We start from the raw sequence: 18724 nt of genomic DNA on the forward strand, positions 1-18724 counted from the left end.
CAAAAATAAAAATCCTTGAAATGACAAATACTCTGTTCTTTTAGGATCGTATTTTTTGGCATAAACAAACTGTTTATTAAACAGCATGTGGGCCGTGGGGAACTGTGGATTCTTCCTGGGTTGTGTATATGAGCAGTAATTTCCGGTAGTTGTTGAAAGATTTCTTGTAACAGAACAGAAGACAAACGCACCCAAAGGCCCCAGAAGTCCACTCGCTCACTGAGGATGAATTTGGGTGGTGGCCTGGCTGACGGGAACTAATAGGAAGCTCCGAGATTGACGAGAAGAATGACAAACCGTGGCCAGAAAATGCAACAGTGTAGAGTCCGGACTAAAGCATCTGGAAACAATCTGAAACAATGGATTGTCTTCAGCAGCTCCGTGTTAGCCTGTACGGATGCTTCTGTGTTGAGTTTCAGCCTCCTGAGACAACTTGGGAAGGAGTTGGATGACATGGAAAGACTGACTTGGCACTCTCCGATTTGACATTCACCTTAAAACAGAACTGAAAACTCGTACATGCTCGAAAGCTCCCGGATTGGTGGGACGGTGAAGCAGAATGAGCTTTTTTCCTCTTCCCTTTGAGGATTTTGTCGACTCTCACCTCTAAACCTGACCCAGTAAAGCCACATCTTCATTCCAGTCGTGTCGCCTGTGGCAGCATTGGCATAATCATATTGGACTTTCACTGACTGATCTAATCTAATCACTTGCATACAGTATAAAGGTCTAACCCTGATCTGAAAGATTCATATACCCTGACAAAGGTTATCAGAACTTGGCTAAATGAAATGAAGAATATGTATGAGAAAGCAGATTTTTTGAATCATTTCTACACATTGTGATCGCCACTGCTCCGCTCTAATCAACAGGAATCTGTCTGTAATTGGAAGCGGCCTTTTAGCTCTTTTTAAAAGCTCTGCCTCCAATAATAAACCTGGCCATATTGCACTATCTGGGACGAGTTCTAACCACATCCCATGGCGACCGTCTGGGTTGCTAAGTACACCTGCTCGGCGCGTTCCCAACCTGCAGACGCGGCGGCCTGTCTGTCGTCAAGTTGCGCGCCCTAATGAAGCCGGGGAGAAGTGATGACACGCCTCGCATTTCACTCTTCACCTAATTGTGTTGACGCGGAGGCTGATATTGGTGTTGTGGTGGTTAATCTTCCCGGCGAGAGGAAATGGCGGAGTCATCAAGGGATACGACACAGCTAATTAGACTTGTGTAGGCTTCCATGTGTGGAGGGGAGAGGTGGGGTTGAAGCGAGGTGGAGCGGAAGTGGTGCCGAAAAAGAAAATGGCTTTTTTTTTTTGAATCCCCTTTGAAAGTTTTTTATAACTGACTGAATGGGTGCTGAACGTTACTTCAAAACCCCGTCTTGAATATGTGGCGTATTCTTTGAATGTTACGCCGTTTAATGACAGCACTTTCTGACAAGGGACAACTGGGGGAAAACCTCAACATTCATTACCGCCTGACATTTCGCCCACTCCACAAATCACCATCTTCGGAGAGTCTAAAATTAAAGTAATTTGAAGTTGCACACATAGCAAATGACCTGCCGGTACAATAATGCTGTTTTTGACTTCATTCTCCCCCGAGGAAAGCTGTTAGTAGGTTTGACTGATCAGGGCCTGAAGCCACTGGCTCTCAATTAGGCAGAAGACAAAGCTTCAACCCTTGCTGCTGGAAAATCAGAAGTAATGAATTAGTGATAAAGGTTTTAAAGACAACACCATTAGCGGGGCTGTCGGGGGGGGAGGTGGGCTGCTCTCGCCTCGCAATTTGCAGAGTAGGTAATTTGGAATAGGAGTGAAATGCTTTGGATTTCTGTTTCCTTTTTCTCTCCTCTGCTCCTCTGTCTCCCTCCCTCTGGCTACTGCTGTCAGTAATATTAACCTCATCTCCACTGCGCCGTCCTCATGTGACCCGGGAGTCATCTCTTGTGAGGAGTGGTCAACTGTTCTGCCGCTCAGGGTCTCGGGCCTCGCTGGAGCTCGTAATGCATCGTGGCTCCCATCGCTCGGGGATGGGAGGGTCAAATAATACATTAAGATTATGTTGCGAGCTGTCACACACCGCTTGGGTTGAGAAGTACTGTGCAAGCAAAAAAAATTTTGCAGAGTCATACTTTGATCTTTTTTTTTTTTTTTTTTTTTCTCCAAAGGCTGCCCGAGGCCTCGTTTGATTTAGCTTTGGATTCTGACCTATTGCCAATGACATCCACACCGCTCACCCCCCCCTCCCATATTGACCGCCATTAGCACACACACACACACACGCACACACGCACGCACATAGTGCCCATATCCATCAGGCTGATGGTGTCACCGTTTGCCCCCGCCCGCTCCGTCTGTGTCGGTGGAGGGAGCTCAGTCCTGTCACCTGAGGGATAAAGTGCGCGGTGGAAACTTGTATCCTCTGAGGTATGTGGGGCAGATGCAGACCCTCCGTTGATTCAGCTGTTGTGCCCCGCGCCGACAGGGAGGGCCCAGCATGTCTCCGTCTGCAGAGCTGGGTGAGATATTTACTGTTTGCGCTGAGGTTTTCATGCCTCTTTAAATCTGAATTTAGAGTCACGGCGGTCCTTTTGGAAGGCCTGATTGTATTCGACTATGTATTTATTCCTTTGTGTTGATTACTGCTTTGTAAACGCCCAGTTTCAACCTGGAGGATTTACTGTATATCCGTTCCGCAGCACAAAGGGGAAAAAAAAGCACACTTCCCCCAAACGGCCCGTCTTTAACCTCTTGTGTGACAGTGGTTCGCGGTTGTGGTTTCGTTGGACGTGGTGGCTTGAGGTCAGCCCACTCGCGTTGCTGGCGGCAGGGCGCCAGTTTTCTTCCACTGCGTAACAGCTCTTCACTTGCTTGTTTTCTGACCAAGAACTAATTGACAAAATAGTTTTTTGCTCACACACACTGGATATAATCAGCCAGTGATGAGCTCCCTGGAGTGTCAGTAATCCTTCTGTGCATAAACAGTTTGACAATATGAAATAAACAGGATGAGATGAGGAAACTGGATCTACCGCCTATTGTTACATTTGTAATTTCTCATCTATTTTAGGAACTTCTTAAGGACAATCTACCTGATTCTGTACATTTCTAACCTTATTATGAGGAAAAGAGAAGGATTAATTGGACTAATGAGTAAAATGGCTGCCTCACGTTGCAGCGGAGGCACTACGTTCTTTCTAGCTGCTGATCTTTTCCTCTTGTCTCAGAAGTCATTTTGCCTCGCCGCGTGGACCTGGAGGCCCAGTGAGGACGTCCCGGTGACCTCAGCCTCACATTCACAACACCTAACCTGCTTCCATTACACTGGCAAAACACAGCGATGGTGAGCAAAGTGATGCGATGTCACAAGTTCCAGTGAGTGTGACTGTGAGAGCTGTTCATGACAGCTTGGTAACGAACGCCACGCTGTCTCTCGCACAGCCGTCACGTCACCTTTCCGCAGCCCATTCAGCTGAAACGACGGTGACTTCACCCTCGCGTAATGGAATCCAGCCTTCCTCACCGTCCCTCTCTGCTCTCATCAGCTGCTCGCTCTAATTAGATGAGGGTGATTTCAATAAAGTTACCGTCGTCCTCCTCACTCCATTAGTTATATTAACACTCGGATTCCTGCCCTGGAGTCGTCTATCTGTCCTCCGCCTTTCACCGGGGGGGCCAGTCCTCTTCTTTTCATGGATCTGTGTAACCTAGTTACTGAGGCCCAGCAGGGGAGGCCAATCAATTAATGAACAAAGGAGCCCGCTCACTGAGCAGCGGCGCGAGTCTGGGACTATAAACAGGGTGCTCCCAAAACATGGTCGCTGTCAGTTCGGCGCTCATCTGATGGATGTTGTTTTGCTTTTGTTGTTTTTGCGTGCGTGTCCGCCAGTACAATTTCTAAAACCAGTGGATGCTGCAGCGGTACCTGTTTGAAGGCACTGCCAGCCAACGTTCAGGTGTCTCTTAATGAGAAAGTGAAGCGAAAGAAGCTGGATTAGAACGTTTGTGTTGGATAAAGCGCAGAGCACCTTCCGACCACCATTACGATCCATCACGTGTGAGCTGGGAGTAAATGGAGGGCCGCGTGCTCTGCTGTCGTGCTGTGAAAAATCTGTGAATAAAACAGATGTTGCATAAAACCTCACGCAAATGTGGGTCTCAGCTAACACATAAGATCCGTGGTCAAAGGTTAAACGTCCATATTCAGCGATTCTGATCAGTCTCCCGTGGCAACAGGCACATTTGGGCGGGTAGCCCCCCCCAGTCCACCTGTGCTCTCTCGCCATCTTTCACCACTTTCTCATCCTTCCCATTTCTCAGTCCCTCTTTTCATCCTATTGAATTTCTTGTTTTTTTCCACGCCTCGCTTTTTTCCACATCCCTCAGGTCCACCCCTCATTCTGTTCCTATCTTTCTTCTCTCCCGCCGCCCGGTCTCTCTGTCATCCCTTTTTCTTAATCCGGCTATTCGTCCCTAGCGTTCCCCTCCCTGGAGTTTCCAGCTCTGTCTCCCTGTGTGTGAGATCAGGGAGCAGGCTGTTGTAACAAGCTGTTGAATAATGTAAGCACAGGGCTATAGGCCAGAGTTTCAGTTAACCCTTTGATCTCTGATCACATAGTGGGTGAGGCGGACACATCATAAATGACAGCTTGACAGCAGGCCAAAGCTGCCTGAAGGCCTTTTTCTCTTCCGTCTTCCTCCATCCTCTACCTAAAGGCTAAAGTTCTCCCATCCGGTTTCATTGTCACGGCCTTTGTAAGCAGGAACAAACTGAGCGTCCCTCGTCTTTGTTATTCTAACATTGATGTATAATTAAAAGGTTAGAAAAGGCGATGCTGAATAATTGATATTGGGGCAAAGATGTCATGGCATCCTGAACCTTATCATACTCCGTATTTTTACTCGCAGTGCAGATAAAAGATTTACCGGTTTGCTTTCTTTCTGGCCATCTAGTTCAGTCTGCACTGATTCATTGTGACACCGCGCTCCCCTCTGACGGAGGAGCTATTATCATTATTTCATTCAGCCGGATTTCACCTTTGTGTACATTCTTTAGTGTCAAAACACGAGGCCGCGGACTGCAGACTCGTCATATTAAACCCTCGACAGCAGTCAAGTTTGTACGTGTGTTACCAATTTGTATCAATTAACTGACCGAGTCACGCATTTCCAATCTCAAAAAAGCGTAGCCAGCACACAAGGTCCCATTAACCCTTTGTAATCAATACAGATTCCCCTCTACTTAAGTGCTTCTAGTTAGCTTTAGAGCCTCATATCCTGAGGCTAGGGCGTATTGATCTGCCGGACTGATTGGAAGTTACCCTTCAGGAGGTGAAGGATAGCAGTGGGACTGGGGATGTTTTGGCAAGAGAGGGGAAGGAGTGGGTCTTCATGGCTGGATCAGCTTACCACTTCCTACCCCCACACACCTGTTACAGCCGGCGGGAGGGAAAATACACCAGTGTGTGTGTACGTGTGTGTGTGTGCGCATTTTCTTAGTGTAGTGTTCTCCTCTTCTTGTTTGAATTTCTTGTATTTTTTTTTCATCGATTCTCGATGCTTTGGCAATATTGCTGATGTGAGATTCATGCCAATAAAGCCATTTTTAATTTGTGTGTGTGTGTGTGTGTGTGTGTGTGTGTGTGTGTGTCTGAGAGAGTGACTGTTTGTGTGCTCAGAGAGAGAGCAAATGGCTGAGTGGCGTAGCAAATGAGAAATGTGTTACATAGGGTTTATGGTGACGACGTGCGCCTGAACCACATTGACTCTGGCAGCTGCTGGCCTTTAATGGATGGGTGGCAGGAGACAGATTTTAGATTTTACATGGCTAACACACTACGTGACAGTCTGCTTTTCAGACTGGGTGTTTGGACCTGCTACCCACCGGCGAGCCACATGTGCACAGCGCCGCACAAACGTGCACACATCTACACACATGAGCGGCACACATATGCATCGTTAAACTATCATGCAGCGCGCGTGTGTGTGTGTTTGAGTGTATACGATGCAGCGCAGTGGCGTTTAATCCATAACTCTGACAGGCTTTCCTTGAACTGACAGGGAAAAGCATAGCTTTCTTCCCACGTAAATACACATACACCTCTCTCTGTCTCTCTCCTGCACCCCCTCGGCCTGTTTCACCCTCTAAAAAAATAATGAAAAATTGTTTTGATTTCAAAGTGTTGTGTTCCGGGACATCCACCATGCATGCAGCCCCGTGGAGGCTTGACCCTGTGCACAGGCCACAGCTACCCCCTTCTGTAAACTGATACTCGTGTGTGTGTGTGTGTGTGTGTGTGTGTGTCTGTGTCTATGTGGTGTCACGGTAGGATACACAGCAGCTGTAGAGGCGGCATTGAAGAGGGGAAATGGGAAGAACTGGCGCTGTAGACAGAACCCAGATAGACCTGTCAGCTCCGTGACACCCACACATGCCTCACCCTCTGGTCCAGAACGAGAACAGGGGAAGGGAACGCAGCTCGGCTCAGGACAGGTAGAGACAAACAGACAAGAGTCTCGACCGGTGGCAGAGTTAAGACTAAAGCTGGGAAAGGGATAAGGGTGAGCTGTGGCAGAGCGGTGTTTATTCTGGGGAGACTAGAGGGAGAGAGGATAAGAGACATGGCATGGTAGAACGCCTAAAGACGCATCCAGACCAGCTGCGAAACTGCACAGGCCCTGTCAAGGTTCACGAACTGCAAGTTTAAAGTCCTGCAGCTAATTCTGGATTGGATTGAGGTCTGGACTTCAGGACATAAACAGTGCCGCGTTAAAGCAGTTCGTGTGGAGCTTTTGGCCAATGTTTGGGTTGATGTCTTGCTGAAAGATAAATCATCTCCTAAGTCACAGTCTTCTGTTAAACTTGAAGCCTCCCAAACCCAAAGCCTCCGCTATTCTTCCAGATCTTGCCGCATAGAAGCATCTCCGCAGCATCGAACTGCAGCCTTCATGGTGACGATGATGAGTTTCTTGGCTTACACCAAACATGGCGTTTAGTATGACGGCCAAAAAGCTACATTTATGTCTCATCACACTATAAAACCTACTTCAGCTTTGTTTCAAATTCTCCCACATGCCTTCTGGCAACACACTAGCTCAGACATCATGTGAGTGTTTTTTTACATTGGCTTACTCTTCGCCGCTGTGACTGGTGAATACCCCGGGCAGCGGCCGTTGAATGCACAGTGTCTCCCATCTCTCAGCCGTGAAACCCTGTAAATTCTTCAGAACTGCTACAGGCCTCTCGGTGGTTCTCACGCTGCCGTCCTTCGGTGCAGGGATGCTCAGTTTTTTGAGAACGGCCTTCTCTAAACAAACACACAGCTGTGCCAGATTTGATCCTCCTTTAGTGGCTGATCTCACTGCCCTACAAGGGATCATTCTCTTCTATTGGTTTCCAGTGTCTTCATAATGTTGTTTTGGACAGGAAAATGGTGCTTGTATCGTCCACATATGACTGTGTTTAATATCAGTTCCACCCCTTTGTTGCACGTAGCTGCTCTATGTTCAGATTTGTACGATTATCTGATTAATATTAACATACCACATATGGAGCTACTATATAAGCAATGCCTCTCCGTCATTAAACTTTCATGGAATTGCATCTAGATTGAGCAATCGTATACTTGCTGGTCAGTTTGTAGAAATTCAGTGGAATTAATGTCGTAAAACGGGGGTGGGTGTGTGGGGGGGGGGTGAATACTGCCACGTTGGAAATCCAGCGAGTATCACAGAGCTCAGCTGTGGGTTCTGCTTTAAAAACCGTGACCGAAGCAGAAAGTGTGAGAGAGGGAGAAGAGAAAAGCTGGAGCTGAGCTTCAGAAAACACACAGGATTTGTAATAGGATTCATGACTGGGGCTACAATTGGGAGTGTAATTATTGTTATTGCGATAAGCCAATCATGAGGCTGGGTGTTTCTCTGCAGTCGGAGCCTTCACACATTTACAGCCTGAAATTACCACGATGGGGGCACGTGTCGAGTGTGTACTGTTTGTTTATGCAAAACATACTGTACACAGCCCTCCAGACAAATTTCCACTTCCACCCATTTATCTGTTCCTGATTGTGCTTTGAAAGCAAGCTGATGATTAGGAGTGAGTTTTCATGCAGGAGGAAAAATCCTACCCGTTTGATCTCGCGGGCAAAAATATGGGCAGCACAACAGAATCTCATCTCTTGTGTCAGCTATTCTTCCGCACTGTGATATTCCCATGGGAACGCATTTCTGCTGCGCGAATCACAGTCAGATCAGTGCGGGCCGTTTCTTATCTGGACATGAAAGAAGGGAAGATGGAAGAGGGAGGCGTAAAAGGGGGAGAGAGGGAGGAGAGAGGCAGGGCTCCCCTGGGAATGATAATACCTGAAATTCATTGGGCGGCCTCTTGAATCTAGCTCATCATCATTTCATGAGCAGGTATTGTACTTAGGCCGATTACACTCGGAGATACATCCCCCGCTCGGCTGTTTTCCCTCGGTCTCTCCCAGATTGACTGAGCAGATAAAACACTTATATTGTTTGTGTGTTACGCCTGTGTTACGGCATGCCCGGGGATTTTATTATTAGTTTGATCGTCTTCTTTTATTCATCGGCGGTCATCGCGAGCGTTGTTGCTGCTTGATAGCATCGCAGGTTCACGTCAGGTCAGCAGATCTGTTATTGCTGTTCTGCTGCAGGTGTAAAAGTCCTAATAAAGCTGTTGTGGTTCAGCCGGAGATTCTGCGGAGCTCGGGATAGCACTTCTCAGCCGAACAGGCCGTTGATTTGATCGGCAGACCCTGCAGCATGAAACCACACGGACAAGTGCTGTTATCTCTTCTTGCCCCCTTCTACTCTGAACCCCCCAACTCCCACGCTTAGTCACACACTGCCTCGCACACTCGCACTCGGACGTGCCTTATCCACGGGCAGTGTGACTTTCACCTCCTGAGCGATGTCCATTGTTTGTATAAGGAAGGGCCCATTACGAATCCTCAGTCCCAATGGAGACATTGTGCTGCCGGCCATGCTCCCCTGTCCTTCAGCAGCGTCCTGAGATGACAGTAGATAAACAATGAGAACAAACAGTCACTCCCACCAGCATTGATCTGGCTCCCCCGCACCCCCCTGCTCTCACCAACAACGCCACATTGATTCCACCTACACTCAATTTATATGAAAGCCCCCCTGCCCCACCTCCCCTCCCTACCAAGACTGACAAAAATGATAAATGACCAACCCCTTCCTCCCTCTGCCGCCACCTCCCTGTGCCTCGCGTTGGCTGTCCGAGGCACTACGAGACTATTTCTCCCCTCAGAAATCTAATAGAGTGAGCTCCCTCTTTTCTCCAAAGTGTACACTTTTAATTTTTTTGTGTGTTCACGCAAGGAAGGTGGGGGCGAGTCGCTGCTTCAGGTCCTTCGTATAATTTCCACACATAAACATGTCACTGGCGTAATTTCCACCCTGCAGGACATCCATATGCATGATGTCAAACCATCAAAAGAGACCAGTGAAGGAAATTATTATGCATTTCAATGACACACACCGTAGGATCTCCTCTCCTGTGGCTGCCGGCTCAAAGTCTGCTGTGTCACTCAAAGATGAAATCGTATGCAGTGCCTCCGAAGTGGGGTCAATTATGTCTCTCTCTCATTGGCTTAATCAGTCCATTCTCTCCTTACGTTTCGAATTAATCTGTCCACCGTGTAATCACATGAATTAGATTGCGGTTAATTCAGACATGGCGCCTTGGCCGTTCCATTTGCGGCCGATAACGGTTCGACTGTCCGTCTAAACGGAGGGTTTCAGCTAGCTGCGGGATTTTCTGAATGTATCTCGGCTCCGTTTAGTAAAGGTCTGCAGGATGCAAATGATGTCTTTCATGGTCTCGACTGTTTTTATTGTACAGATCCAGTGTCCCCATGCCTGTAAATGGGGCACAGAGTGTCTATAAATAGATATACTGTGGTAGCGAGCTGCCGGTGGTTATCAGCAAGGGTGGAGGAGGGCGGCGTATGTGTGTGCACGGTGCTTTTTATGTGCTATGTGGAGGTGATCGAGGCTATCGATCAAGGTGCTGCTTCCATTCTGCACCATCGCCCAGGGGAGTAATACTGTACCATTGAGGAAAGTCTCCATTTCACGTCCCGGCTTCACTGTTCCCTAATGACCCTTTCCCCACTCCGTCTCCACCCTGCCACAGTTTTCCCATGATTCCCACAGCTCATCCGCACTGCTGTTCACACTGTGAGGTAATCCATTATACACCTCCTGCTCCTCTTAGATCCCTCCTGCTCGAGATCCTAGATCTAAAAGAAGATGGGAGATTTGGGAACTGAGTCTAAGATGAAAAGGACTCAGAGAGCGGCATGTATATTTAATCTTCTGCCCTCTGTGTTTTTATTCATCTTGATCCTAATCGTCCCCACATAATATGAATGTGTAATCATGCCATTATGCCTGTGCCTGCTCAGGTTATCTTCATGGAGGGTGATATCTGTGTTGATGGAATCTGACTTGATCCCTCTATTGGAAGTCTGAGGGGTGGGATCTTGCTCTGTCTGGTGTATATACACTGCAGTATAGAAATGCCCGAATTCTCGCTAATTGTCATTGAACACACTTTCGCTGTCTTGCCGTACTGTTCATAATCGCTCTTAGGAAAAGATTGCACTCCCTTGTCTGGATTTGAAGACGAGTGTCTGCCTCTTTCTCCCATTACTGTGTCAACGAATAGCATTGCAATCATTTCAATTACGACAACGCTGGGACCGAGGTCTTCAAGTAGGGCCTTGAGATGTAATTGGAGGGGCACCGGCGAATTGAGGGAAGGCATTTTTCTTCTGTGAAATTGCCTCAGTCTTGGGGACAGTAAATTGAGGTGCTGAAAAATGATGTGATAATTCAGCCGCATGGTTTGCTGGGGGAAATGGTCTGAAAGTCACTTGCTAGAGAATTAGAAGGCAAAAACTACATTTCCCTGCCAAGTCCTCTGTCCTTCACGCAGTGGCATGAAATGAATTGATGAGACAGAGGGAGAGGGAAGTGTCGCTGTAAATGTTTGCAGCTGAAATGAAGCTGCCTGCTTGTGCATTCAGACTGGCTGAAGGGTGGGAGGCGGAAGCCAGAGCGAGAATTCGGCGCTGCGCTCCACGCTATTTCACGGCCTAAGCCTTTAATCGCAGCAGCCACAATGGATGCATAAAATGGAATTCAAATTTCAGATTGATTGATTCTATATTGATGAATGCCAAGGCTGGCTTAAGGGGGGGGGAAAAAGACCCTGTGACTGTGGCTTTTAAGTGTAACCTCTTAAACAAGGGGAGTCCTTGCTCCTCTCATGCGCCTGTTTGTTGCTTTAGATGTGCTTCAAAAGAAATATGAAAATTCTCGCTTTTTGAAGTTTAATCTCTTGCAGAAAAGGGTAGGAGGCTGAATGCAAATACAGAAATTTGCTTTCGCTTTGCTTCTTGCTGCTTGTGGTGGAGAATTCCAACCACAGCGGTCGCAGCACCTCTGAAACGGCAGATTCTGAATTTGCGGCTTCTGGATTTAGGTGAAGTCCTCCAAACGAGTAACACATGCGCCATTTTATGACCAGACGAGAAGGAATGATACGTAGAGTTCAGTCTATTGTGTCTCATTTCTTAATCTCTTCAAGGCAACTCGCACAGTAACGGAGCTGGCATAAGCACATTTGGTACTGTTTGCAGTGTCGAGATTAACAGGATTACAGATTAGGGATTACATTGGCGTCATTCTTACCCATTTAACCTTGACCGATGGCCCGGCGTACGATTCATCCGGCCAGACCAAACTTGTTTTTGTCTTCGTGAGGCCCGAGTGTTTGCACGAAGGCTCAGTGATATTTGTTCAGGAATAAACACAAACAAAACACTTGTGCTTTGTAGTGAGATAATTTGGATTGTAGATCTTCTAATGAGTCTCTGGGGTCCGTCTCCGCTGTGATCGTGCATTGATGTGTGCGTACCAAAGCGGCTCAGGCGAACACCGAAAAAGTGACAACAACAGTAGCCTTTTGATGAGTGTCGTATGGATTACTGCCCTCCCTCTTCGTTCCCTCTGCACAGTTTCCATGCCTGTGAACTCAACGTAACTCCGCCGTTTCCATGGGGAACGTGCAGTTGCCAAGGCCTGTGGTGATTGAACACAGAGGGTCATCGTTTATTTCTGTCAGTCAGGGGTGAGGGGACGTATTGGGGAGAGGGGGGACACTGTTTGGTTCCGAGGGCCTCGGAGGATTCAGCTCCCCTTTTAAAAGTTTATTTGTCGAAAGGATCACCGACGGCTAGTCCGGCGCCGGACGACGGCGTTAATGTACTGACTCTCCTCACAAGCCGCGGGACACTTAGTCTCATTCACACCTCACAAGAAGTGCAACAGCAGTGTCGGGGGGGGGGGGGGGGGGGTAGAGGGAACAGGACATGTGAGGCTACATATGGCCAACCTTAGCGTTGTTTATCCAGAGAGTTGTTACAGCTGAGGACCAGGCTCCGTCCCCCTGTTCCTCATCGTCTCTCATTAATCTAGCAGTATGGTTCTGGCCTGCTTCCCGTCACGGAAAGGGGGCAGATTTGAGTGACCACCCACCCTGAGGAATAGCATTAGTGTGTCTCCTCGGCCATCACCTGCTATTGTTTATGCCCCCACTTCATTCTGTCGCCATCTTTCAGCGGCTGTGAAATAACGAGGGGAATATTTTAATTGATGCTTTTCGAAGCCTGGAGATTGATGGTCGCCTTAGGGGTGAATGTCTCGCTCATTTCTCCCACCAATCTGGTTTTTTTTTTTTGGTTTTTTTTTTTTGATTTTTTTTCCAGGAGGTTTGGTCGTTGATCATCTTATCCCTTTCACTGCTTTTGTCCCCCTTTCCACTCTTGTTCCCTACTGCCTCTGCAGGAAGGGATACTGAGGGATACGTTTAGGCCACATGTGCAATTACAGAGCTCATGTTCATACTGAGCTCTTGCCATCAATGAGAATGAAAAGGTTAGCTAGCAGGTACGCATTAGTCTCCATCTGCCTCTCCCTCCTTATGCATGAGTTAAAACAGACTGAAAACTTTGGTCTCGACGCACCTTTTGGCTGCTCTTTACCTTACGCATGCGTCTGCTGACTATAGCTTTCGTCAGCTCCTGCTTAACATGAAATATTTACCTTCTCTTTTCTTCCTCCTCTGCATTTTTGCATCTATTGCTTTGAAGGCAGGAGGACGGAGATGTTTGCGGTCGTATCTGGGCTTCTTCTAAGGTACGCACGGCACAGAAAGTAGAAGACACATTAGGTGAGATGGGTGTGTGGACATTTGAGATCCATTAGCCGTTATTCAGTCAGTGCCGTATCCTCATCTCCATTATAGTCTAATGTATTGTACTCTCCATTTAGCTGGCCTGATCTCAAAGCTGTAGCTTCACACTCGGGGCCTTGAGCTTTACCTCTCTTTGCGCCAGCTGCTCTCCTACTCCCCCACTCAGGCCGTCACCCTCCCTCTCTCTCTCTCGCCCCCTCTCCCTTCCTGCCTTCGGTTGTAGCTCTTTGTATCTTAGTCTGAAGGTCAACATTGGGAGGCGGTCATCACTGCTGCGAATTGGGCAAGAAGTGAGGTTTTCTGTGCCCCAACTCTGTTTGCGTTGTGTCACCATTTATTCTGCTTCCAAGCCTTGTCAACAGTGTCATTAGAGTCACGCCAGAGCTTGTTGTGTCCCTGTGGACAAATGTAATGTCTTCATTCTGATTAATAAGAGGAAATATCTGTCTTAAAGAGTGGAGGAGGGTGATGTGTGTGTTTGAAGTCATTGTTGCATTGTTAATAAAGTTATTTTCCTGTGGCGGTATACAACACAGTGGGCTAAAATGTACGCAAAATCACATATAAGCTCGTTGAACTGATGAGAAACAGCAGCGCTGTGGAGCAATGCTTTTAGAAGTGGGTCCTTTTTGCTTGGACAAAAAACTAGTTTTCTTTGGTTTGCATCGTTCCTCTGGTGTACAGGTGGGGGCAGCAACGCAGTAACAAAGGCAGAGATGAAAGAAGGCTGCGACCAAGTTAACGACGCAGGCTTTAAATTAAATCAGCTTAGCAAATGTTTCACGAGGAAGAAAAATGAAGCCGCATCATTTATTAGACGTGACGGATGCACACGCTGCGCTTTGGTGAGAAGCACAGTGTAAACACAAACTTTGTTTATTTACAAGAAAAATCCACGGTGCACCTTTAATCAACAGAAGATTATCGGTTGGGCAAAACGAGCAGTTTGAAGATGTCACTTTGTTTTTTGGAAACTTTTGATGGGGTTTTTTTCATTATTGTCAGACATTTTCTTGACTAAACAATGAATTCAGAAAAAAAAAGAACACAGGGTAACTCAGTAGAATGAAGAATACTGGATTGTTTCCCAGCCCTCATAACTAGAACAGGGTGATGAGAAACCTCGTGGAAGTTGTCACTGACTTTTATTTTGTACGCGTCTACACGAGCCCTTCGCCCTGAAAGGCCTGGGTGAGGCCCGGGTGTCATGTTAAGAGTTGTCTCTCTTCTGCTTTACTGTTTTCAGCAGCAGTCACTTCCTGTGGCTAATCATACTTTGATATGCTGTGGCACGAACCCTGGCTCCCTCAGAAACGAACAAACAAGCTACAGGGTGGGGGGGGTGTGGTGGTGGGGGGGGGGGATCTTCAAGCGACCAGGGCTGTTGGTTTTTGTCTGCACTGCTGCGATACATTCTCTGAACGCCCACTGTTTCTTCACGGCCTCTCTTTACATTAGACTCTGCCTCAGCGCGAAGAGGAAATTTGGACACGACTCACAGAAAAAAAACAAGTGTGATTTCTTCCACTGCACTCGCAGGGAGATTTAAGGCATCCTGTTAAGCTTAGCTAGAAGGCTCGAGGGGGCAGAGCTACTTGCCAGCATGCTGACCTTGATTACATTAAAGGGACAATATATGGGCTTGATTTTTTTTTTTTTTTTTTGCCCTGTGTTACGCTGTGCGTGCATGAATGATAAGGTCAATGATCAAAGGATTATCTTCATAGAATTCTGAAGTTTAGGCTGTGAGGAATCAATAATTTATTGATTCTGTTGCTATTGGATGGAAGCTCGCAGCCCACAGGATTCGCTGTACCGAGCATCGTATGGCCACTCTTGTATTTTTAATGTTACTCACCTTTGATTAAACCTTGGTTTATAGTGTTGCTGATAAACCTTCTGATGGCATTATCAAATCCATTTTATGTCTGATTTGTGTCTGATGAGTCTTGATGGGCTTAGCGGTCGCTGTTTAATGTCTTTGGGTTGAGGCGGTTGTGACTCGACTCTAATGGTTATCTGGGGTTTTATAAAGGGTTGTGTGTGCACGCACCTCGATAGCTCTCCAGCTTAATGGACGGAGCTTTTCCATGCAAAGGTAATGATGCTCTGTCTCAGTTCTCCACCAGGCCCCTAAATGGAGAAATGATGTTTTTGTAAGAGACTACCTCACACCGTCCTCATGCCGCATGTTGTACTTTTCACACTTGGCTTGATGGAGGCTTGCTAAAGAATATCGGTATATTATGATAGGCATGTGGGGATGCACAGCGAGTGAGATAAGGGGGATTCCTCCCAGAGTAAAGGATCCGACTGTTGCCAGGCCTGTCTGTCACTGTCATCCACTCCTCTGCTCTTGGATCGCTTCCCTTCCATCGGCTTTCCTCTCTGCCTTCTCTTGCACTCCGTTTTGGTCTCAAAGCCGTCGTGGATTTGAGAGAAATGGAAGGCGAGCGTCCCTGCGGGTGATGGCTTCACTTGTGTGCAGTCACACAGTCCTACTGGACGGAGTCGTGAATTGGCTCGCCTCGAGGCTTTGTTGTCACTCACGCTCTGACTATTGATTGTGTGGAGGCTGCGTGAGCGAATGATTTTTTTTGTGTGTGTGTGTGTGTGTGTTTACGTTTGCGCACGCAGGGGTTAGGTGTGTGTGTGTAGGGGGAAATTGGCAGCTCTCACTTCGTGTAGGTGAATGCAAGGACTACTTTGGAGTGAACTTGTGGATTGTTGGCACCGGCGGTATACACACTCTCCCACACACGTCCAAACCCACACAACAAAAGAATATGTGGTTTGTTCTATAGGAGCTGAGGCTGATGCTGCGTCCTCACATTTTAACATGACTTTCTTCTGCCTCGCTGTTTTTCTAGGTCATGAGAGTCCATCCTAAGGGAATGGTGCTGCTGAGATGACCTGCGTGACCTTAGTGTTCTCAAGAGATCATTCTCCAATCAAAGGAGCGGAGCGAAACCTAGCCGGGACATGGTTGGCAGGTTCACATGATGGACAGGTGATGGAGTCTTCCATCATCTTTCTCCACCAGTGACTCGGCCTGCCAGCCCTCCCTCTGAGGCATCAGTGTGTACCAGCAGTCCAAGGCCCCCTATTTCTCTGCCATGGTGACATAAGCAGTCCTGCAATATGAGGGAGAGCCAACGTGAGACCGTCTCATTTCTTTCTCCAGTAGCTGCTGCAGCTGCTACCTTGACGCCATTTGTATTGAGCTCCATAACAAGACTGACTTTGTTGTGAATAACTCCTGCTTGCCGTTTTCTACCTACACCGAGAGAGACTGTCCCCAAGGCGTGTTGCTGGGCCGGTGGGGCGGAGCGGCGCGAGACGATGCTGGGATGCGTGACACGAGTCCGTCGGCTGGTCCGTCTCCTCCCCTTGCAGACCTCCCTCCTCCTCCTCTTCCTCTTCTGCACCATCAGCGTCTTCATCTCTGCCTACTTCCTCTATGGCGTCAAGCGGGAGCTGGAGCCGTCGGGAGGGGGCGTGTCCGGGGCAGAGGGAGCGTCCGCCGACTCCGATGACCCGAGGGTCACTCCGTCCCGGCTGCTGCCATTGCGGAGCGTCTCAGGGGGCCCCGGGGTGGATCCCGGAGGGGCCAGGACAGATCCTGTGGTTCTGGTGTTTGTGGAGAGCCAGTATTCTCAACTGGGTCAGGAGATCGTGGCCATCCTGGAGTCTGGCCGGTTCAGGTACCGGACTGAGATCTCTCCCGGTAAAGGGGACATGCCCACACTGACGGACAAAGAGAGAGGTCGTTTCACACTGGTGATTTATGAGAACATTCTCAAGTATGTTAACTTGGACGCCTGGAACCGAGAGCTGCTGGACAAATACTGTGTGGAATATGGAGTGGGCATCATTGGCTTCTTCAAGGTTAGGACAACACCACACTCCCTCTGCCTCCCCTCCCTCCTCTCCCTCCTCTCACTCACACCTTCTGCCCTGTCCATCTGGCTCCACCGTCTCTAAGGAGATGGGATTCGCAGGGTTGGAAAGACCTGCCTGGTTCAATATCATTCAGTCCCACTGCACTGTTTCTCTTATGTTTTATCTAGTTCTTGTTTTTCTTTATTCTGCAATCTGGCCTCCTTCACTCCTCAGTCTCTCCTTCCTCTCTTCTTGTTTTCTCCTCAGACTCGGTGCCTCTTTCTTCCTCTATCTCCCTCTCTCTCTCTTTGTCTCTCTCTCTGTCTCTCTCTCAGTAATCCCTAGCTGAGCCTGTTTGCCCAAGGCCTGTTTTCAGGTCTTATGGTTTTAATCACCATCTCTGAGCCATGGAAAGAATATAGAAAGGGATGTGGAGGCATGGATGGTGCAGTGATGTTAGGCGGTGTAGGTGAAGGTTAGGAAAGAAAGCCTGATGGGATTTACTGGCTATTGGGAGAGGAGGAAGTGGAGCGAGCGTGTGCATCCCAATGACCTAGACGCACAACAGTGCTGCTCTGCTATCTGAACCAAGCTGTTTGCAGTAAGTGAAGCCTGTGTGTCAGATTCTGCCTGATTACAAACATCTGTATCAGCATTTGTGTTTGCTGATAAGGAGCAGATTGCAGTACAATGCAGGAGATGTTTTTTTGAGGCACTTCATAAACAGTGTGGCCATGACAAGCACATTTCTCAGCTGTAAGTTGTTGCTGTGAACACAGAGCCTGGTCACAATTCTTTAAAGCCCAATTTGAAGGGATCCATATCAAGAATATTTGTTTATGTTGTACAGGATTTACTTGAATTGAATGATTTAGATTTAGAGTGTTTATGAAGCACTACCTTCCCAAAGCCCGACGAAGTCTGTCTGAATTTCTCTTTTAACAGTGATCTTACAACAGATAGTCGGAGTTAGAACTCTCTGGGCTGTAATTGACCCCAAACTTAAATGATGCTATTTTCATATGATGGTATTTTTCTTTGTTTGTTAATGACTTTTTGGGGAACAAAAGGAATATGCATGCATGGTCTGCATGAGTTTCACCTTTCACCTTCATCAAATGTCCAAGCTGAATTTGTGGCCTAAGGGCTGTAAATAAAATGAAGCGCCATGTGGACACCACACAGTGCAAATTAGTGTTAACTTTACGATTCTGTATCTCTCTCTCTCTCTCTCTCTCTCACACACACACGGTGGTGAAATTTTAAGTAAGACTCAATGAAAGTGCAGGAGGTAGGGGGGCTTGTGTGTCCATGGTGGCAGAGATGTGAGCGAATCAGAGAGCGACACATTTAGGAGGGGATATTTCACTGAATAATCACAGAACCCTCAGTCTTTGAATCGTAGAGGACACAGCAGGAGGTTATTTCACTTTGACTGCAGTCTCAGAGCAGAACATATGGAGCATAGCAGGTAGAAGCTGCCTCCTGCCTTCACGTTTGAGTAGGCCTGACATTCCTTATTTCCCACATG

At 47.7% G+C, this 18724-nt stretch overlaps 1 protein-coding gene across 1 annotated transcript in view; it reads left to right on the top strand.

The window, feature by feature from the left end:
- Positions 1 to 18724, top strand: part of LOC143325577 (bifunctional heparan sulfate N-deacetylase/N-sulfotransferase 1-like) — a 41359-nt gene that overhangs the window by 10411 nt on the left and 12224 nt on the right. The window contains exon 2 of the mRNA XM_076738749.1: positions 16182 to 17199. Coding sequence (XP_076594864.1) covers positions 16654 to 17199 — 546 coding nt within the window. The 5' untranslated portion in view covers positions 16182 to 16653. The remainder of the gene's footprint in view (positions 1 to 16181; positions 17200 to 18724) is intronic.

Source organism: Chaetodon auriga, chromosome 9 (assembly GCF_051107435.1).
Source record: "Chaetodon auriga isolate fChaAug3 chromosome 9, fChaAug3.hap1, whole genome shotgun sequence".
NCBI classification, from domain to species: Eukaryota; Metazoa; Chordata; class Actinopteri; order Chaetodontiformes; family Chaetodontidae; genus Chaetodon; species Chaetodon auriga.